This window comes from Plutella xylostella, chromosome Z (assembly GCF_932276165.1).
Source record: "Plutella xylostella chromosome Z, ilPluXylo3.1, whole genome shotgun sequence".
Taxonomy (NCBI): Eukaryota; Metazoa; Arthropoda; class Insecta; order Lepidoptera; family Plutellidae; genus Plutella; species Plutella xylostella.
In genome coordinates this window covers 9,719,552-9,743,065 of record NC_064012.1, presented here as the reverse complement: position 1 = coordinate 9,743,065, position 23,514 = coordinate 9,719,552, and the positions used below count along the sequence as shown (strand labels likewise).

At 39.3% G+C, this 23,514-nt stretch overlaps 1 protein-coding gene across 14 annotated transcripts in view; it reads left to right on the top strand.

The window, feature by feature from the left end:
- LOC105384126 (coiled-coil domain-containing protein CG32809) overlaps positions 1 to 19,683 on the top strand; it is a 118,094-nt gene extending 98,411 nt beyond the window's left edge. For 6 of the 14 annotated variants that reach the window (XM_048632554.1, XM_048632552.1, XM_048632559.1 and 3 more), the window contains 9 exons: positions 1,519 to 1,581; positions 1,990 to 2,150; positions 2,356 to 2,475; positions 2,993 to 3,099; positions 4,015 to 4,056; positions 4,994 to 5,135; positions 5,415 to 5,515; positions 9,579 to 9,732; positions 18,620 to 19,683. In XM_048632554.1, coding sequence (XP_048488511.1) covers positions 1,519 to 1,581; positions 1,990 to 2,150; positions 2,356 to 2,475; positions 2,993 to 3,099; positions 4,015 to 4,056; positions 4,994 to 5,135; positions 5,415 to 5,515; positions 9,579 to 9,732; positions 18,620 to 19,363 — 1,634 coding nt within the window. In that variant the 3' untranslated portion in view covers positions 19,364 to 19,683. Of the gene's footprint in view, positions 1 to 1,518; positions 1,582 to 1,989; positions 2,151 to 2,355; positions 2,476 to 2,992; positions 3,100 to 4,014; positions 4,057 to 4,981; positions 5,136 to 5,414; positions 5,516 to 9,578; positions 9,733 to 17,383 lie in introns of all 14 variants that reach the window. The other 8 variants (XM_048632560.1, XM_048632557.1, XR_007268176.1 and 5 more) reach the window with 7 other exon arrangements.
- Positions 19,684 to 23,514: the final 3,831 nt, after the last annotated feature.

Genomic DNA, 23,514 nt, shown 5'->3' with positions numbered 1-23,514 from the left:
CAGAAGGGTTACTCTAGATTTACAAAAAACTAACGAACGTGAGCTGTCATGCAATCGGTACTTTATCGGTTAATCTAACGAGGTCTGGGGTTTACTCGTTAAAGCGACGAACGAACGAGCACGTTTAATACAGCACATTATTCCGGAAATTCATGAATAGATTGCGTGAATTTTTGTCTGTTCGTTCGTCGATTTAGAGAGACCCCCAGCTTCTTGGTTAACAGCTTGACTTTTCGTAAGCTAGAGTGACCCAGCTGCATTCGATCCACTCACTCGTACAACTATGTCCGAGTAATAGATCTATTGTACTATAACCGAGGGAATGGAACTTTTCCTGTAAAATGTAGAACCTTCAATACCTGCAAGTTACTCACATATATTATAACTTTACGTGAGTGATCTAGATCTATTAGTATACCTGGTGATGGTTTAGAATGGAGTATAGTATCTACTTATTAACATTAACAAATTATTGAAGTATTTTGTGGTTTACTTAGTCAAGCATAATGAACCTGTGACATACGTTTTACAATAAGTTCCTGTTTGGTATCTATTAAACAGATGGATACCTAAACGTACAGGAAATTGTATAACTATTGCATTTTAACTTAATGGTGTTCCAATACGTAATATGATGTATGAAATTTTGAATAATTTTGTCAACTCTATACATGCGTAAATGATTAGATCAATAATTTATTATTCAGTTTGATTTTAATTGATGAGTTGGCATCATTAAATTAATCATAGTTTATCGTGTTGCTACCACACAACAGTTATAAAAGTTATGTAACGGTAAATAGAAAACATCAACATACTTAAATACTTTTAATAAATTGTAACTGTTTAGAATATTACATGTATGATTTCGAATATAAGTATAATTTATATAACCCGATTATAAAGTAATAAATACGAGTTGTAATAATATGTATCTATAACTGATGTGTAGGAGCAACCTTTGAGTTAACTCACCCCCAAATAGTAAAGGCATCAAAAATTCGACTTTTTTAATGATTACGATATGGATTTTAAAAGAGAATGGCCAAATCTGACCCGCTAAGCAGCCTCTAACCAAACCTATTTTTATTCAGTTATAAAGGTGTTCTAAATGAGGGAAAAATATTTTTAAAAATCAAAACCACTTTAAAAAAATATACTTAGTTTGTGGGAAACCTCTAGTACATTACAAAGACTTGATCTTATAGCACCTATATCTTCGTTCTCCCATGCCTTATAATAATAAAGTTTACATCAGGATATACCGTAGTCGTGGGCTACACATCCTGTATATATGTTTCATCAATGGCTGCTCTGGCCGGTCATGACGCCATAGAGAAATGACCATTCTCCTTTCATAAAAGCTGATTGCCTTTACTAGTTGACCAGGCGCATCGAGATACCCCCATAATAATCTGTCTGTTTTGATGCATCGTGTTTCTCTGTAGTCGAGATCATAACCACGTTCATAATTCTTGTATTTTGGTTTCTTCCCGCTTTCTTCTTTGCCATAACAAGCCGACACAAAACCAGCAAAACCGGCAATCAAATCATCAACATTGCCGAGGACATCCTCACAAGGTAATTATTTTGATATTATGCTCCTAGAACATACAATAATGTGCTTGGATGGAACCTAACACTCCCAGTATAATCTATGTCGTGATAATAACATTATATATCCGAATACCTAAATGGGGTTGGCTTGAATGTATGTAGTGCTTCGATAATATAGCTACTAGCATGAAAATGCAAGAGGATTATGGATATTTTCATGTTTAGACAGTAGCAGTTGCAGGCGGGTATACGAATGAGTTTTAATTTCATTGTCATCATAGTACGGGCACTACGTCATGTCATGAGCTTAGCCACTGCCACTGCGCGGTCATCATCACTGTTGTCATCGCTCATGTAGAGTTTCATCACGGTATGGCTTTATTTGTGATGGTTGAGTACGAGGGTGTTGCTGATGAGTGGTGGTTCTTCCAGAGCGTGACCGCCTGAAGCCGGCGCCGCCGCCCAAGCCCGTGGGGCTCGCGGGGCAGCAGATGACCATGCCGCCGCAGCGCACCTACGCCATCAATGTCACTCCGGACTTCTTCGGACAAATGCGCGCCCTCCAGAAGCAGGCTCACGACTTGAGGATCGAGGTAATGTATTTTTTTCACTCCACTTGGTGCTACGGCGAATTCCGAATTGAAATTAAGGCGAATGTTACAGTGCGAGCAAATAGCCCCGCGATTGCCCCAAATGTTTGATCTGGCTTCGATCTATCATCATAAATATTCATAAACATCAATAAATTAGTTTGTACACATTACATTTAGTTTAAAGTAGTACTACGTGTATCCACAGACACGCAACATGCGTCGCTCCACGCTGAACCACGCCATCCAGATGAGGCAGCTAATCGCTGAGACCATCGTGAAGATCGGGGACCTGGCCGCCAGCATGAATGAAGACAACCCGGAGTCGGTACGTTAACTAATCATTTTACACTGATTCCACAAGGAGAGAAGATACTTTTAGAGTCTATCACCGCTATTCATAAAAAAGTTATAGCACGTTTTTAAAACTGTTCTATCCGTCTCTGTAAAGGAACAAATTGTTTTTTGACAGAGTGGGACAAAACAGTTCAACATCTAAAACGCCCTATAACTTTTCTATGAATACTCGTAAAGGTATACCCCCTTACTACTGGCGACATCTATTGTGTCCCCAAATATTTATTTATTGATTTATTTTAAAAGGACACTATGATCCTACTAGAGCTACAAGCATAGGGCTTTGTTCCGATAATGCTTATAATACACTTACGTGCAAAGAAAAAGTTCCACAACCTACCATTGACGTTCCATATATCTGGAACTGGACTGGAACTTTTTCATTTCCCGTGAGTGTATGATGAACGATCACTTTCCATCAAATGAGTCAAATGTATTATACATTTCATTTAACAGTCTCTAAAAGTAAAGTTTTTTCTGATCTCCAGCTGTCCCGTGAGGAGGAGATCTACCGGCAGGACATGCTGTTGTTGGAGAATGACCTCTATGAGCTGGAGGCTACGGTTGAGCGTCTGCGCGGTCAAGCTGCCAACAGGTACCTGTCTAAGCTGTCATAAAAACACAATGGGCCAACGGCCTTACCATCAAAACTTAGTCACATACTTAACACTGTTGTCAAACGCCTTATGTTCTATTCTCTAGAATAGAATAGTCAAACGTCTTATAAATATGTCAAATTTTGATTTAAACACCCATTTTATAAGTTTTTTTTATAGTAACACAGAACGTTTATGAACTTAGGTTGCCATTTAAATACATAGTTTACCCCCTTCTCGTTAAAAAAACTTACAGTACACTTTAGCACTGTCCAATTATTATTAATTAATAAAATTACGTATATATTTACAATAAATTTAAATTACATACGTAGTTTTAATAAACTACCATCACGTTTTTTTTATCTTATAATATAATGTTAAAGACACAGCAAACGTATGCCCTATACCTACCCTCGTATTTAAAAAACAAATATTGAAAAATAATATTCATACAAGTTATTATATTATGTATTTATATATAATATTCATGTAAGTTAGTAAATAACGGGAATACGAGTATTACATTAAGATACACCTTGATCACCATCGCGCATCGATTAATTTATCATCAGTGTCGTGAATAATGTTTTATTTACAAAATATAATATGTTGTTACGTTTTCAATCATGCAGCGTTACCTAGCAAAATTGTTTTTGTTTATGTTCATCGATATACCTACTTAAGTCGAAGAGGCGTTTCCATCCTCCAGGTTTGATGGGAACGCTAGTTAATGCTTTTACCGTTTTAACGTAGGTGACTTGCAATGCAAAAAATTGCTGCTGTGGACATCTGTGTACTAATAATATGTTGTTTTTTTTATTTTCTTTAAAAACTGTTACATTTTTCTGGAACCAAGTCTGTACATTGAGCTTTTAGCTCTAATTGATTGATTGTCCCTTTCACTCTTTCAGTTGTGACAAGTCGTGCGACAGAGACCATCAGTGCAGTGTTCTGTAAGTTTGGTTGTTTATTTATAAGGGGGTAAGACTCTTCCAGTTTCCCGCTGTGTCGTGTCTTCGATGGTTCAATTATATTGCTTAATGTCCGTTAATGTCTGTGTAAAATCCGCATGCAACAATCAATGTTTGCTGCCACATAATACTTGTCCCGTTAAGAGACCCTAAACCTCTGATTATCTTTCGAAATATCATTATAGTAGCTATATATGATATACCTCTCGTGAAACATTTTACTTGCTGTGTCACTCATTACCAATGTCCAGATAATTTTCCAACCCTCCATTGCAAGTTGTAGTTAGTATATAAGTGTTACGTGTTCAATACAAAACATCTCCATTCCAACTGCTTGCATCCCCCGCTTGGCGGTGTCGCCATGGCATCCTAGGCAGGGATCTATTGAGAGAAGTCACAGAAGTATCACTAATGTCTGTTTTTTTATCTCAGATCGTGGGACAATCGACTGTTGTTGATGAACCATTTAGTCGATTGTCCCGCTGATTTTTCAATGGTCAGATAAACGTTATATGTGGAATAAATTTGTTGCTGTCACTGTCTAATACAAACAGTCGCGACAGCATCAGAATTATTCATCAGATAACTTTTATCTGACTATTGAAAAATTAGCCCTTTAGTCGATTGTCCCGCTAGCTATCAGAATCAGAATTTCAGAATCAGAATTTATTTAATAAAAAGAGATTACAACACCAATTACAGTGGTCTCCACACTAGGCTAAATGCCTGTATAGTGGTGACCCGCGGGTAATAGAACGATATGTCACTTGCAGGACAATCGAACCGTACAAAATCTGTCATTTTAGTAAATTAGATTTAAAAACAGACCTTAGTGTCTGTGGCCGCGCAAACTTTCCAACCCCTCGGATGCTATCAAGGTGTGATGCTTACGTAATGGGGCTCGCTGGTATGACTGCAGGGAGACTCGCGTGAACATGGCGGACATCGAGCGCATCGCCATGGTGCTGTCCAAGAGCAGCAAGACCGTCGCCGACTGGAAGCTCAAGTTCCCGCTGCTGCAGGAGACCATGAAGATCAAGCTCAGCTCTGAGATGGAGAAGGTAATTAGAGAACCTATTACAATTGAATTTTTTATGCCAATCCGTCAGGATTGTAAAAGGCGTTCTTAGGATCAACCCTTGGCTTCAAAACTGTAGGATGCCACGAATCGTTCTGCCTTACCTACCTTAGTCTATATTTAACTATAATCAAAATTCAAAAAACATAATAATAGCTTGGCCGGTAGATCGAACGTTTTCATTGATCTCGAGTGTAAATTGAACAATACGTTACTTTCTTCTCACGATATACCTAATGATAGCAAACATTGTACATTACAGGTGGTCCGCAAGGAGAAGCTTCTGGAGGAGGAGCCCGAGCGGCTGGAGCTGGCGCTGCGCCGCTGCAAGAAGCTCACCGGCACGCTCGTCACCCTCAAGAGGTAGGCATTTGTTTGTATGAAGGGTGTTTGGCACATGGATCGACACAATTTAAAAAATTAACTAATTTAATTTCAAAATATGAAAAAGTAGATAAATATATCAGATTTGTTTTTTGGGTTTTGGGCATAGTTTGAGACCGTCCCATACTTTCCATAGTTTCCTCTCACCGATAATTTTTGCCGTTCCATGTGCCAAACATTTAATTGTTTTTATTTATTAATAATTATAATTTTGTATGTAGATATTGTGAGCCCCTTCGACACGACTCACAACTATTACGAATGCCGGATGGTACTATCTTAAAAGAAAACACCAGTATTACTATCACTATTCACTTCGAGGATCTCTGGAGAAGTTCACTATTCGGGCTTGATGTTAAAACTGAACTGTTCGACTGTTACTATTAAACTGAACTTAATGTGCGCCGGACACCTCGCTTTATATAGGCCGGCGAGCGATCTTCCCGAAAGTTCCAGAGATACCCGAGGTCACACTATTTATTATTATTATTACTAAGTAGGTATAAACAATCCATACTTATTTACTAACTATAAGTACCTAACTTAGCATCTAGAAAGTTCGCGGACGTTGTGGAACATTCCCTAACTATTGCTCTAGAAGCTTCTAGACTATTGTAGATCTATTGAATCCATACTAATCCTTCTAGAACTATATCGAAACTACTGGAAAGTGATAGAATGTTCCAGAACCTTCGCGAGTTATCTACTCTATCTATCGATTGTCGCGAACATTACTCCCGCCGCAGCTCTTGTAGCTGAACTATCCGCGGTCGCGACATCTTCGTCGGTGGGCAGCTCCTCGGTCATCTCCATGGTAGGCGCCCGCAGGATTCATGACGTCTCCTTGCTGCTGAGAATCTCGCACATACTTCTCCATCCATCGTGCCCAATACTTGTCCGTTAATCTCTTGTCTATGAGATCCAGTCTTCTAACTGCCAAGTCACACTTGCTGTTAGGCACTACTTTCCGCAGCAGTTCGGTCTCTCCCGCCGGTATACCCTTGAGTTTGTCCGCCAGAAACGGCAGCGCATGCCGATCTATCTCACTATCTGTCGGACTATCGAATTCTGTAGGGAGATGAACCGTTTTTATGGCATTCACACTCATCCTACGATTCTCTAGACTACGATCTTTGATCGTGTCTATGGATGGTGTGAGTGCTCCGACGACTTCAGCTGAGGGCGGCAGTGTAGGACCCTCACTTTCAGCACTGACTGGCTCACTTGTCGATGTTACACTATTTTCAGGAGCCACTCTATTTCCCTGCAGCGGTTTGTTCCGCTGTGGCTCCCGCCGGTTTTCACCGGCGACGACTACTTCCGCAGGTTCAGGCGTAACTCCGCTTGCAACGACGTTTCCCACAGCTTCAGGCGGGAGAAGGCAGGGCAAGATTTCCACCACAGGTTGGCTAACGACGACTTCTTTCGCTTCAGGGTCAAAGGATAAGTCTCTTGACACATAGTTCACTTTTTCTCTCGTCGCCTCTACTCTAACTGCGTTTACTTGCGATTTTACACTGTATGTAGTCTTCGCAGTGTCCGTGTGTAACATTGGATGATGTGATGACTGGCACCCATTTTCATCACATTGCTTAAACTTACATACGTGGCCGAACCGTCGAACTTTAAGACAGCGGAAGCAAAGCTTATGTGCTTTCGCCAGTTCGCATCTTTCTTGTACGCTGGCTTTCTTCATCATGTAACAATCAGTGATACTGTGTTCACGTTTGCAGACCGGACACAAAGTGTGCGCGTTAGACGCCGTTGACGTGTCTGTGAAATTATGAATTCGCTGTGGTTTTCTTGAATGTAACTCCCGCCGGTCTTCAGCAGTAACAATTTCAGCTGAAGCAAATTCACCAACTTCACTGGATACAACTTTGAAGAAGTTGGTTAAAGTGATGAGGTTCGGCTGGTCTTTCGGTTGTTCTTTGTTGAACCTGTAGTATTCAAACTGTAAAGCAGACGGCATCTTTTCGACGACTGCCCGTACGACTTCCGCGTTATACAAATAATGCGGCTTCTCAAGTGCTCGTATTGTTGCCGTCACGTTCATAATTTTCGAAGCAAACACGCAGATATCACTTGGGTTTGCGGATAACTTCGGTAAGCTGCGCAACTTATTTAATTCAGCCATGGCGATTGCTTCTGGACGGCCGAATCTAAGTTCTAAAAGTTCCATGACTTCACGCGCAGTTGTTGCTCCAACAAAGAGACAATGCACTGCCTCTTTAGCAAGGCCTCGCAAACTCCTTCGCAATCTTGCCAGGTTCTCCTGCTCACTGAGTTGATGCTCAGATTCCTCAAAGGCTCTTTTAAATGGCAACCAATCTGTTGATGCACCATTAAAGTATGGCAGTTCCACTATTCTCGAACTGGCAGGCTGCATGCAACGTGCAACAGCAGAGCCTATGGCAGTAGCGAGCTCCTCATAGTCGTGCTTCACCACAAAAGGTTCATTAGCCTTCACGCTAGTGGGCATCTCTGGCGCATGACATGCGCTTCTTTGTTCTTCCATCATGGCTGCTCGTGCAGCATAGCATCCTGGTCCCGCAGGTTCAGGCAGGACTTGGCACGCGACGACGTCTTGTGGTGAGATTGCGGGTGTACTTCTCCGTACCCACTCAGATGCGCGCGCCACTTTGATGTTTTCATTCTCTTCTTGCATTTGCTCCTCTTCCGATTCCTCCTCTAGCACGGCAACCTTGGCTGCAGCCAATTCAACATCTAACATAGCTGCCTCAGCTTTAGCTATGGCCGCCTGTTTTCGTCGCTCGAGAAGTTCCAATCGAGCCTGGGCCAATTCTCTTCGCCGTGCACGAGAAGCAGTGGAGTGCGATGAACATGGAAGACGTGATCTTCCCTGATTTGCCGATGTTGACTCGACACTATCTAATACTATTGCAGCGCTGACTGCGGCGGCGGGGGCAACGGCAGTTGTGACACCGGCAACGACTATAGGGGAGGGTGGCAACAATGGAGGGGACAGCGTCTCCGTCGTCGGCTCTGACGGCGGTTGTGGACCTGGTGTACCTCCTGTGGTTGCACCCAATGCCGATGCGTACTCCGTTGCATCTGCAGACCTCGTCGTGGAGACGGCAGATTTCTCGTCCGTAGTCCTCTTCACTGCGTACGACTTCGGAGACCTCGTTACAGGCATCTTCTTTTCTTCCAATCCGGATGCACGAATGACCATAAATGTAAGGTCACTTCACGAACTAATACGAATGCCGGCTCGACTATAACTATCCGGTTCGAAGGACCATAAATGTGAGCCCCTTCGACACGACTCACAACTATTACGAATGCCGGATGGTACTATCTTAAAAGAAAACACCAGTATTACTATCACTATTCACTTCGAGGATCTCTGGAGAAGTTCACTATTCGGGCTTGATGTTAAAACTGAACTGTTCGACTGTTACTATTAAACTGAACTTAATGTGCGCCGGACACCTCGCTTTATATAGGCCGGCGAGCGATCTTCCCGAAAGTTCCAGAGATACCCGAGGTCACACTATTTATTATTATTATTACTAAGTAGGTATAAACAATCCATACTTATTTACTAACTATAAGTACCTAACTTAGCATCTAGAAAGTTCGCGGACGTTGTGGAACATTCCCTAACTATTGCTCTAGAAGCTTCTAGACTATTGTAGATCTATTGAATCCATACTAATCCTTCTAGAACTATATCGAAACTACTGGAAAGTGATAGAATGTTCCAGAACCTTCGCGAGTTATCTACTCTATCTATCGATTGTCGCGAACAGATATCTATAAATACTTACAAATACTAAAAATTTTTGTATTAATGTGACCAACCGTCAAGTAGGTATATCATGCCGATTGCAGTTATTGTATTTTCTGTGAAAACCTAGTCCGTGACGAACACAAAAACTCCTTCATTGCATTGCTCTATTATAAATAAATTCTTTGTGCACAAAGTAAATTGTCACAAGGGCAAACTTAATGCTAGTAACATTCTCTAATAAAAAGTGATTGGTAGTATCTAAACCATTCATCTTCCATTTTTCAGGCTGGCGTGCGTTCAGGAGCAACGCCTGCCGTGCGACGGGAGGATCTCCCCTTCCTCTTCCCAAGGATCCACCTTCTACGCCACGGCCGCCGCCTCCGTCGAAGACTTCGACCCTGACGCAAATGGCGTCCATCTTACCATAAACCACGCCAAGGTAAGCATTGGGGGGTTGGCGCGAACTGGGTTGTGATCTTCGATGCAACTTCGATGCAAAATTTACGTCGTTGACTGGAAATTTTAGTGACGTATCATAGTAGTACTTATAGAGATTTCATTGGCCATAGTTCAGCTATGATTATGGCAGCGTTTCGATCGAATTTTCAGTCAACGGAACGTTCAATAATTGGATTACTTTTGTATCCGAGTTGCTCACACTCGCGATCAATGAAAAGTTCCAGTTACATAATACATCACCAAATTAATCCTAAACAGAAAAGCCAGCTTAATGACGCCATCAGCAATATTGAACATTTAACAGCGCATTAGTATAGTATTACTAACTAAAACAGAAATATTGCATTCCAATTTTAAATTAAATGTAAAAAAAAATTGTAATTTTGGTGGTATTTTGTGGGTAGAACTTTTTCATTAATCGCGAGTGTTGTATTTTGAACTCTTAAAGAACTGCTGGATTTCCCGTGGTAAAGTTCTTTACGTTCACAATGTTTATTAAGGTTTCAGTACGGCCTCTTAGCCTCCCAGTTAACAAGGATATTTCTGAGCGACACGAGTTAAAGGTTTAAATATTTAGACGATAATCTTGTCTATTGTAGGATAAAATTGTGACTTTTGTCTTTTTCTTATTCCTGTTCAACCTTTAAACCATGTCGTACTAGGTATACCCGAGGTATTTAAGCAAGAGGCTGCATTACTTCATGAATTAATTTTAAATACTAACTTAATTCTTAGGTTTAAAATTACATGCTGATTAACATTGAATTATTACCGAATATGCTGCGATTTATATCATTAGATGTGTAATAGTTTCAGAACAGACAAGACTGAAAACAGACTGTATAAGTTTATGTTCAATCATGATAACGTTCGCTTAACAATTGCAGGTTTGCCAAAAGTTTAAAATTTGCATTTTTTTCCAACAAACGTTTGGATTGATTTGCGTAGAGTATTGTTCGCACCTCACAACATCCCTAACTAGATTTTACTACGAACACCCACCCACATGCACATTTGCCTACATTCACTTGCTTCCCTTGTAAATTTTAGAACCTTCTTAAGTATTTTAAGCATGAACCCGTTTTTTAATTAGATTTCTTCCTAAAGTAAGTAAATTGATCGAACTATATTTCATCAACGATAAAACATTTCAACTTTTCATTCAAAACTAAATTCAATCATCAAAGTAATTAATTTAAATATTTTACCTGAAAAATTAAACATGAAAGTGACATGCAGAATGTAGGTAGTAAGTAGGTAGGTACCTAACTACCTACCTACCTACCTACTTACTACCTACTTTCTGCATGTCCGGACTCCGGATAAAAGTTCATCATATAGATGTTGTAAAATATATGGTAATCCATGTTATAATAATATTAGACCATGTGGAACTTAATCCTAAAATCTTTGTTAAAAATTAAATTATATATGATCGTTGGTAATTTTGATATACCTACAAAAAGTAATCCTACTACGATTATATCAATTTTCAAACATTCAACCTGATGTTATCGTCGAAGAAATGAGTTTCGGTCAAAATTTGGCACCCTTTCTCTACTTTATAGTTTCCTGTTTGGTGATTAGTTATTCTATCCTTCTTCTATCTTCAACCCTACAATAAATGAGACCTAAGGAAGGCACTTGTTGTCCTTTTCTCCTTTTAGATGCTTATTTATATTTTTATTCACATTCTATTTTGTGATCTCATTTGGAATGATCGTTATTTCCCCCAACGTTCTGGTACCTACAAAGTGTATTCTGAATGCATTTTTAAAATTAATTAGATACTTTTTTAATAAAACTAACTACTTACTTAGAATGAAATTGGCATATTTTTTTATTACATCTGATGCCGGGACGGTAACCAGTATACGGTTTTCCATCACACTCCAGTCATGTCATATACTTACCTAGCATGGCATTTTTTCTTTAATATGGATAGTTTTTGATTTGTACAATATTTATATTATAATTGCCTACATTATTCAAGAATAAACTGAAAAAAACCTCATTTAAAATTACAATAACAACAATGCAAATAGATATTTACGGTGGTTTATCTTATTTTTTATGTTCTCAAATATTTTTATTTCATTAACGACAAAGTTCTCGGAATATAACGTCGATAGCCCATGACTTTACGTGACGGCCGTGAAACAAACTCAACGAAGCTTTTACGTGCAAAAATACCCATAGATAATGATTTTCATACTTTATTTTAGCTGTAATGATAGAGTGTGATGAAAAACTATGCGAACTATGCGAATTCGGAATACAGAATTTACAAAATTTCTCTAGCACATCCTGCAACCATTGCACAACTTTAAATGTTAACATTATTTGATCCTTGCTTCAGGAAAACAATGCCAATTTTAATTCCAATTTGTATACTTACGGTAGACTTACGGCGTTAGTAACAGATGATTTTGTTAGCGTTGCAATCGTAATTTGATACAAATATGTACCCAAGTCTTTCTTCAAAAAATATATCGATGGTATGATACCCTTTCTCATCTTCTAATTCGGCACTAATAGTCACTTTATTTGTTTATTTTTGAACTTCCAACGAAATTGAGATGAATAAAGTGACTTTTAGCGGGTAGTTGGTAACTTGCGAGTGAGTGTGGTACTGTGCGACGGCGCGTGTGTGGCGTGGCACGTCTCACACGCGTCGCACGCGCCACACGTAACGTCACGGTGCCACGTACTAAACTGTCTCTCCGGCGTTGCGCCCGCGTCGCTTGCCTTCACAGTTCGCCTGGAGACAGAGCGCATACTTCAAAGAAGCGATAATTATAAACGAGTAATCAATCTCTTCATATATCCATTATTATTATTATTCATTACTACTTTCTTTTATTATTATATTTATTTTTATTACTTATCCCACATCAGCATTTTAATTTTATGATACTTTACTTATTTTATTAATTACTTATCATATTTTTACAGTTTTTCGTATCTTTTCACACAAACTGCTATTTTCGTGTGGGCATGTTGGTGCACTTTGGTAAAATTTTTGCTTAGCAAATTCGAATTTTGATAATATTTAAATTTGGCTTAAGGCTCATCTAAAGACTGAATTGGTTTACCTACTTATCAACTTATTGCATTTTTCCAGTACGAACTGTTCTGAAAAAATGGGTACGCATGCTTACATAACATATATTATACCTTATATTATGTATTACTTACCGTTTATTTTTTTAGAAAACTTATTAATATATTTTTAGTACCTACTTATCTTACTTAGGTATTATATTTTAGTGTCTCTATAGACAGTATCAAGGTAAGGAGAAAGACTGAAATTAGCTGCATAACAATTAATTTTCTGAACTCAGTAGTTCTAGATGCTGTACTTACATTCATAGATTTTATGCAAGTTCTGAAGTCAATCTCCTTATATTGATAAAATTTAATAACTTTCGTAAAGAAATATTTTGCATGAATATCAATTATTATTGATCTCTATTCAAAATTAAAGAATAAAACATTTTCTTAAACCTAATCATTCATGATCATGAATCATCAATCAATCATCATAAGATAATGCAAAAACTCCTTTGAAAGTTATGCTTTCTCGAGCATCACTGTAGAAATATTGTTAAGGGCCCGTACAGGGTGACGTGCCGCGCCAATTTTGGGTTTTCAATGCTCTTCACACAGCACACGCAGTGACACGCACACATGTAAGTTTGCACAGTGGGTCAATAAACTTTTACTCGCCAACTTTATTGACAATTATGTTCAAGTACATTTTGGGTGATTTTAGGGTAAGTAAGTATAATTCTTACTTACACTGGTAGGCACCAGGAAAGAGTAGAAATTAATAGGGGTGCCACTTTACTCTATACTCGGAACCCGATTAGCTTTCTCAAACAAATGTGGTATTTACTTGTAGAAAGGTAACTACAAGTATTAAAGTGTAGATAATAAGTTTCGGGCATCCTCCAGCCAACTGAACCCCGACGACAAAGCAAAGTAAATACATAGTGTCGCAAAAGGGCTATACTAAACCAAAAGGGGATGACTCAAGGGGTCATTCTGAACAACTTTTGTTCTACGAGATTTGCAAATTCGCGAAAAAAAATATTCGTTTTCCATGGTAAAAAGTCACATGTCCAACAAAGTTTCTATGAAAAAGGTTTTTTTTTTGTTAATTTCCAAAACTCGTAGAGCAAAAGTTCAGAATGACCCCCTATCTTACTCCTTTTTACCCGACTGCCGAAGGAGGAGGGTAATGTTTTTTGATTGTATGTATGTATGTTTGTTGGTTCCCTCCTGTAGCCTAAACGGCTTGATAGATTTTGATGTATGAGGTATTGTTAGAAGCGTATTGATGGCGCGATGGTTATAGGCTATGTGACGTTCCATTAAAATGTACATAGCGCCCTCTAGAGGACATAACGTGATGATCGAAAAAATAATAATTCAACTTTGCCGCGTAAGGTATCAAATGAAAGGGCTTGATTTTCACATTACAAAAATATGCATATTGAAGGTATTTAAATAACAACACCAAAATTATTGAAATAAAAAATGATCATGAACTACTGACGTAAAATTTCATAAAATAAAAACAACTAAAAAGTTACAAATAAAAAAATACAATTATAAACAAACGAAAAACCCGACTGTACGCTAAAAACATGAAAACAAGTCCCAATGTTAATGGAAAGTATCGCAGGCGGGGACCAACTTGACCGCCACTCAAGGCCGTTTTCTAAGTAACATTCAGCTAAATGGTGAACCCTCTGCTGGTCCCCGCCTACGATACTTTCCATTAACATTGGGACTTGTTTTCATCTTTTTAGGGTGCAGTCGGGTTTTTTGTTTGTTTATAATTTGTTTAGTACTATATACCGCTTTTTCAATACCTGTAAGTACATTTTTTGGTAGCAGCATAATATTTTTACTTAATTTTAGGGTTTCGAACGTCAAAAGAAAAAAAGCAACCGTTATAGGATCTCTTTGTTGTCCGTCTGTCTGACTGACTGTCTGTCACCGCCCTTTTTCTCAGAAACGGGTAAAGATATCAAGCTGATATTTCGCATAGATGGGGAGTACCCTAAAAAAAATATTATGGTACTCCCTGTCCCACACAAGTAAATTGGGGCTTATATTTTTTCCAGTTATTTTGATGTGTATCCTTTTTTTTCTTTGTTTTGTATAAGTATGTGTTTCTTTTCTTTAAATCTGTATTTTTTTTGTTGTTGCTGTCTATGTGTCGAATAAATGTATCTTTATCTTCAAATCACGCCATCTATCGTTTGTTTTTTTTTGTAGCTACTGTCTATAGAAGAAATTCCGTCATTGACAATTTTACGTTACGAATTTATTTTTATATATATATATAAATAATTATTACTTATGAACACATAACAACTTGATGCCATTAACAGAATGAACTTAGTAAACCAAGTAAACCTAACACATCCAGAGGAAAAATAAAATCTCTTTCTCTCTCTCTGAAAAACATACTTAATAGCCTAAACTCGATGCTTTTAGCTATTAACATCTTTGAAATAAAATTGAGCCACCACCGTGTTATGCCCTCATCAGATCCTCACGAGACCATACCTCAACCAGCACCAAGAGACTGTATTTTTGATCCCTAACCTAATGTTCGTGCGTATTGTCATCACTTAGATCCATTCGCTATATTCCTGCTCCTCATCAGACCTTTACGAGACTGTAATGTCACGAGAATATTGCACACTATCTAATTTAATTTAATGTATTGAATATACTGGAAGAATTATGCTTCCTCAATTTCAAATCAAATTATGTTGGTGTCATAAAAGTTGAAAAAGTGCAATGACAACCAATGTGCAGTGATTTTGTATCTGTACACGATAAGATCGCGAGCTGTCAGTGCTGCCTAAACCGACGTGACCCTTCTTTGGAGGCCAGCGGCCAACTGAGTCAAACGTCACTTGTGTTTATGATTTTATAACACAGAAAGCCGCCATAGATATTTGTATGAAGATTTGAGGGAAAAAAATTGCTCAAGTTTGTGATTAATTTACACAAAATAAGTATGTGTTTATTAAAAAACAAGGAATTTAGCGCCTAGTCCAAGCCTTTAACTTTATAATATGATAAAAATCATATGAAATTTCTTAATAATTACGACACAGTTGTTACAATACGGGAGTGTGATTTTCTGGTTATTCGTCATATTCTGAATTTTATTTACAGTTATCCATAATCATTTACTTGAATTCGAATCATTCAGCACCTAGCTAGACTCTTCGGCTACCTGTGTGATTTTTTTCAAGGTTGTAGAGCATCGTTTACTACATAATTCTATGACAATGCCAACCCTCGATTCCCCCTTGCAGACCCTTAAGGGAATAAAATAAATACCTGTATCAGATAAAATTGGTATTCACTAAGTAGCCTAGGTACCTCCCAGTTTCTAAAGGGCCGTAATGCTTCTTCAGTATTTATTCTCAAGACTCCTGTTTACATTTACATCCAGGCTATTTTGATCCTGAGTAACTGTTTCAAAATGTCTGGTTAAAATCCCGGGAAAACCCACGGCCCACAGATCCAACGACCAATGGCCAATATAGGTACGGTCATGTGCAGAGAAACCTGACCCCCCTCTCATATATTGTACATAATTACTTTTGTATATTGTGCAATGAAGAATAAATAAATAAATAAATATATAGTAACAATGCATCTGGGAGGGGTCAGATTTTTCTACCTTATAATTACTCCAGTCTTGTCCAGTACCTACGATTGTAGAAAAAAATAATTTCGTACATACGCTGGACAGTCGAATACCTCAATGGGTAATAAAAATAATAGATAGATATAGAGTTGGTATAATGTAATATTACGTAGGACTACTTAAACTTCCTTTTAGAAACTGGGCAACGTAAATAAAACAAATTTTAGCAGTCCGGTGCACGATGCATGAAGAAACTAAAAGAAAATGTTTGACTCAAAGATTAATATACACTTATTAATAATCCTTATTGTGCCATACAGTACTTATGAGTACTTAATAAATTGTCAATCGTTTTTCACCAGCTAATAATGTACTTATGTTATAAAAAATAAAATATTTACTTTAATTCATTCATTGCCAAATTAATACTGCACTTCAGAAATTATACAACTTATCACTTTTTTTTATTTATAGCCTCTGCAATATCGACAGTAACGTTTGGATTTGTCTCTTGTCGCTAACTCTTTGAGTCACACGCTTTAATAATGTTTCTCTCCTACATAGACTACTTAATATTTACCCAATTAAACCAATTGAATGTTTAAAGGTTTCCTAAAGAAGGCAGAGTACGGTTCCCTACTGACTAAATGAAATATTCAGTAACTACCCTACTTGTTTAACATAAACTTTAAGTATTTAACTCTAAGCAATGGAACTATGCTCGAATAATTTATATTTTTGGTCTCACTGCATATTTTTCAGCAGATAGTAGTCACAATTTTGTTCTATGCACATCAGCACTAAATGGTCACTTGATAAATGCTTAAATGTACTTAAATTTAGTTAATAGCTGCGAGCAAAGTTCCGTTGGTCAATTATAGGCATGTTTTACATCTAGTTGCTTATAATAGTGTGTGCATTTTGTTGTTTTACGTTTTTGTTGCAGCCTAATGATAGCCGATGCCGCTCGCCTAGACCATCTGGGACTGAGTGTACATACATCCTAGAATTTTAAACACGAACATAGTTCTTTAGAACTAGTATCTTTAATGCCCCAATTTTTCAAATGTTAAGTAATTTTAATTCCCTTGTAAACTGTAATTTAATCTTGGAGTGAACAGTACGGACTAGAGTAGACAAAGAGTTGCCCGCACCTCACCTGGCCTGTAATAGACGGTGAATGAAAGCGTGCTAGTACTAACACACGCTTCAGACACAGGTAATACTTTTTATGATTACGCTTTGGTGTTTAACTTCTCATGTGTATAACTGTATACTCATCTCGCACGCATTGCAATTGCAGCTCAGTAGACAAGTGTTCGCTTAAAGGCTACGGGCTTGTCACACAACTATGCTTCCATCACTATAACACGAGTAGATAGAATAGCATTTTTCACACATCAAGAGCTGGACAACTTCAACTTACTAATAGACACACTTTCAGAAATTTCACTTTAAAATTTTGACTAATGGCAAAATCATCACAATTGTTAAGAATGAAATTCGATGTCTGTAAAACTCACCACCTTCAATAATTTATACTTAATGTTATTTATCTATCACCATTTATTTTTCTTACACCAATTTCTTATGAAGTTTAGAATAGGCATATATTTATATACGTACTTACATGTGTTCTAAATGTGATCATTCGCTACTTCACACCACATCCCTGTCTATACGTCGACATCACCTCTGCTGCCCATCGGTCGCTCGGCCCACCGGCTCTTCGTGGACTAACTGATTTCTCTACTTTGTATTTATTTATTTCGTTAACAAATTTAAGCTTTTTCAGTGTACCTATGTATACCTAGGCTGAAAAGGCTCAAGAAAATAACATAAATCGATTAGTCCACGACAGTGAGCCAAGCAGACGCCATTTATATGTCATTTCATTTTTGAATGATTGTGTTACGCATTATAAATATTATTTAGTTCAGTAAATCAATGTGAATACTGAGAGTTCACTGATCGTGAACACTGTGGAATGATTGTTAAATGTTCTGTCGATTCTGTGTTTGCAACGTATAGAAGCCTGGTTGCAACCGCCTGACCGTACCGCACACACGCTCGTTCTACCAGACGTGGAGCGGCGTCGGTCGGGTCGGTATTGCAACCTCGCTTTTATACTGTCTTTTGGAGATTGGCGGGCTCAGCTAGAGGTTGGTGGAATGGTGCGCAGGGGCCAGGCGCCGCCGGCCGAGGCGCGGGGCGGGACGTGCAGCGAGCAGAGAACGCCCTCGATGCACTACTAGACGAGCTGCAGACCTTCGCCAAGCCAGGGGAGCGCGCGGTGAACGGCGCGGCGGGCGTGCGCGGGGGCGGCGCGGGCGCGGGCGGGGAGGCGCTGCGGCGCCTGCACTCGTACCCGAGCGGGTCGGACACGGACGCGTCCCCGCCGGTGCGCGCGCGCGGCCACCACGCCGCCAAGCCGCCCGTGCCCGAGCGCCACCCCGAGCTGCTGGCGCTGGCCGGCCGCCGCGCGCCGCCGCCGCCCCCCCCGCGCACCACGTCGCGCTCCCCGCTGCCCTCGCCCACCTCGCCGCCGGCCGACGACCCCGCCGCCGCCGAGCGCCAGCTGCTGCTCGAGCAGCGCCACCAGGAGCTGCTGAAGAAGCAGCGCGCGCTGCAGGAGCAGTACGCGCGCCTGCAGATGATCCAGCGCAGCGGGCCCGCGCTGCCGCCCGAGCTGAAGAAGACGGGCAGCGAGTCCAACCTGCTGAGCAAGCTGAGCCTGCACCTGGCGCCGGCGGCCGTGTCCGGCAGCATGACGCAGCTGGAGGCGCCGCGCAACGGCACGGCGAGCCCCCCCGCGCCCCCCGCGGCCCCCGCCGCCGCCCCCGCGCCGCTGCCGGCGCCTGTGCTGCCCGCGTCCAAGCTGCCCGACTCCACTACTAATAAAGTGTATGAAACTGATATACTGTGACCTAATAGCCGTAACTCTATTGTTGTCAGTATTTAGATAATTGATGTATTTATTGTAAATGCATAGCTTAGTTACCTATTGTTATTAATTTAGCTAATTTAATGTTTACTTATAGGTGTTACTTTCCCAGTCACTATTTTCTTATTGTAATAATTGTATGAAACAACTTTAAATAGGTAATACAGAGCCCTTGTTCTGTACCGTTCTAAAAGTAACTCGAATGTGTGTCACATGTTTCATAGGCTTAGGTATATTTATGAATAGAGAGAGCATTATGTACCCTTTTACCTACCAGTAGCACATTAATAGTCCCCTGTTTATCTATTCACTCGCGAGCAACCAAATCGACTCAAGCCTTCACGGCGCACATATACATTGATTTTCCTAAAACGATAAATGGTAAATATAAAAGTGATATGTCATTCGAAAGCTGAAGAATTAGGCTTTCAATTAAGATCAATACCATAAAAAAAAACTAAGCGCAGATTTAATGACGCATTTTAATTGCCCGTCAGTGTTAATTACCTCATTAGGAATCCACGCCTTGCGCTACCTGATCCCGCTATAAAACCTTTCCACATCCGGTGTACCTTATCAGTCGCTTGTTGCAAGTTGACCGGTACACATCTCGTTGCATTGTATTCCTTGTTTTCGCAAACCCATGGATACCACACCAGAAGAAGCTGCTCAAGTTGTTGCCTTGCTGCAACAAGGGTTAAGTCAGCGAGCAGTCGCTGCCCAGCTCCACTTGAGCCAGTCTGCTGTATCCCGAGTATACAGACGGTTCCAAGAGACTGGTGCCTTCAATCGAAGACCAAGAACGGGCCGCCACCGCTGCACTTCAGAGAGAGACGACCGCTTCATTGTCTCAACCTCGCTGCGCAATCGACACCTTACGGGCGTTGATGTGCAGCAAGAACTGAGACGTGTACGACAAGTGGCTGTCAGCGAGTGGACAGTGAGAAGACGCTTGAAGGAAGCCAACTTGACACCAAAAAGACCTGCATCAGGCCCCAAATTGACTGCAGGCCACCGACAAGCGCGTCTTCAGTTTGCTCGAGAGCATCTCGATTGGAGCATTGCGCAATGGCGGTCGGTCCTGTTTACTGATGAGTGCAGAGTGTGTCTGCATGGCAGTGACAGGAGAGGCCGGGTCTACCGGCGTCCGGGGGAACGATTTGCCCAATGTTGTTTCGCTGAAACAGTAGCATATGGCGGCGGTTCCTGCATGATGTGGGCTGGTATTTCTCTAGAGGGAAAAACCGCACTTGTTTTCGTGCCTGGAGGCGGCCGAGGAGGCGGGTTAACAGCTGATCGGTACATCACCGACATTCTACTCGGTCATGTTGTGCCCTATGCAGAATTTGTCGGTGAAGACTTCGTGCTAATGCACGACAATGCCCGCTGCCACACGGCACGAGTCAGTCGGCAGTTTCTGAGAGAGAAGGAATTGCGCACGATGGACTGGCCTGCGCTCAGTCCTGACCTGAATCCCATCGAACACTTATGGGACGAGCTCAAAAGAAGAGTTCGGGCCAGGAATCCAGTCCCTGCAAGCGTGGACGAGCTGAAGACAGCTTTATTAGAGGAGTGGGACGGCATTCCTCAGGAAACTGTCAAAAAGTTGATAAGGTCTATGAGAAACAGGCTGCAGGCTGTAATTAGGGCAAGAGGGGGCAATACAAAGTATTGATTTAAATAAATAAATTTTTATCTTAACATTTTTTGTTTAATTTGTATAATACGATACCCATACCCTTTTTTCCTAAATTCCCGTTTTTCCTACAATTGCGTTCAGACATCATTTATTTCAAAAATGATGAATGGATTTCAATAATAATGATATCAAATTAAAGCTGACATCTTAAGCTTTTAAATGACATATCATTTTTATTATTTCTATTCATAATTTTACTTGTATTAATGTATGTTTGCGCCGTCAAGGCTTGAGTCGATTTGGTTGCTCGCGAGTGTAGATATTAACCGTCGTATTTACTGTAAATTAAAACCATATCTTACATAACCTCTTAGATACTTAATATACATTAATCATTCAAGCATTAACCTCTTATAGAAATTTAAATCCACATAATCCGTAAGTCTAACCCTTAAGTAGATGAAATTTTTGATAAATACCATTAATAACAATATACTGTGAAAGTTTAATGCATGCAGATCTTTCATAATTTATGTAACTTTGTCAAGAATGTACTTAAGACGTAGATTCATATTATAATAATCTATGAATATTATACATGTATAACACGACAACACTTCAGTAAACTTTTGGAAAGTTTTTAATGCACTTAAAAGCACTGGTTTGAAAAAGGGAAAATTCAAGACCCAAACTACATTTAGGATAAGTACTTATTTTCGTGAAAGTCCCATCTCACCTTTACTATGTGCCAACTTTTTTAAGTAACAAAAAAATGCAGTAGCTTATTATAGTACTTATACCTATACTTGTATAAGCTCTTAGAATAGGATTCGGCTGTTGTAGGATATGTATAAACTTATATTTAAGACAGAATCGGGAAAAAAACATCTTCTAAAAGTAAAGACTATCAAAATGTAAAACAGAAAGTACAGGAGGTTTACTCTATACTGATGAAAAACTAACGAATAGGAGCAGTGATCGCGCTGCAGCTTTCCTAAACTACGTTTTTAGTTATGTCGAGTGACCCTCCAGGTTCCAGTATATTTAGCATCCAGTCGAAACCGATTCGTGACCGCAACTCACGGGTTATGAGCAGTATGCATTTCAGTTTGTACAACGAAGTCTCCAACATTCAAAGAGGGGTAGCTTCAATCCCACATTAATCAACACTGGAATCCCTCTACTATTTTGATGCTAAACTAAAATTCTGGTCGATTTTTAAACACGTCTGTGATAAGGAAAATTTTTAAACGACTTTTTCATAATTGTATTTAATAACTTAGGTATGCATACCATCATGTAGTTTACTATGTGTAATCTTAATCACTATAATCATGATCAATATATTATTACTATACAGCAACGAAAGAGGAGAGAAGTTATATCTAACTTGGTAATGGCAAATGTACCGTAGTTAGTAATATTGTCTATTGATGTCAACCCCACTTTTCCGATAGAATGTTATATGAAACTGAAAGTTAAAGAAAGATTTTGGTGCCTAGTACTTTCGCAGGGCCCTGCGGGGGCGGGCCCTAGGTCAGTGACAGTTACTCAGTGTATCTCCGAGTATCTACTAGTGATGTGCAAAGGACACTTATAAAAACTTAAATCGCTTCGAAAGATACTCGGAGTGAGTGCGTAAAGTTATGTGCTTGATTCGGGAAGTGAATTATAAGTGATATTGTTGTAACATAAAGAATGTCTTGAAAATCTCTTATTTTTAGACTCGGAGTATATCTGCATTAGACAATTTTTTTGTCAATACTATTTAAGTATAACTAGGATGTGTAAATGTTAACACTAATAGACTTGTAAATGTTCGCGCTTCTCTCCAACGCTCCTCATTTGCTAATCACAAAACTTGTAAGTAACATAATATGCACATTTGCACACTGCACTAACATTCAACCTGAACGCTGTATATAAAGTTCAGGTTATTACTTGAATATTTAATTCAGTGTAGGTACCCACCTTTTTACCCTAACATTTTAATTTCTTTTAGAAAGGCATACCTACTACTATGTAACAAAGTCACCTAAATACCAAGGTTTGTATTCCCTTTAAGCTACGGACATGTATCTACTGTGTACCTAGCAATTAATTATAATCTCCCAAGTGTAGATGGACACGTGTATACCTAGCTCAAAATTACTACCTGCTCGACTTATAGAAATTCATTTCGAAAATTTAAGTTCATTTGACACTATTTATTACTCAGTGTCCGAAAGATTTTTGTCATTAAAACTTTGGAATTGTGCAATACATACCTCTTTTTTAATTTTCGATCAAATTGCAAATAGATGATAAGATTTACATTTTCTTGATGTTATTAGAAGTTTAAATTCTTAGTTGCCTATGTTTTCATCACGTAGTTACCGACTTATATGGTACTTTATGTATATTAAGTATTTTTGCACTCCAGTTAAACTTACATTTTGTTCATTATTGTTATACTTACCAATAGGGAATATGCAAGCGATTCAAACAAAGGTCA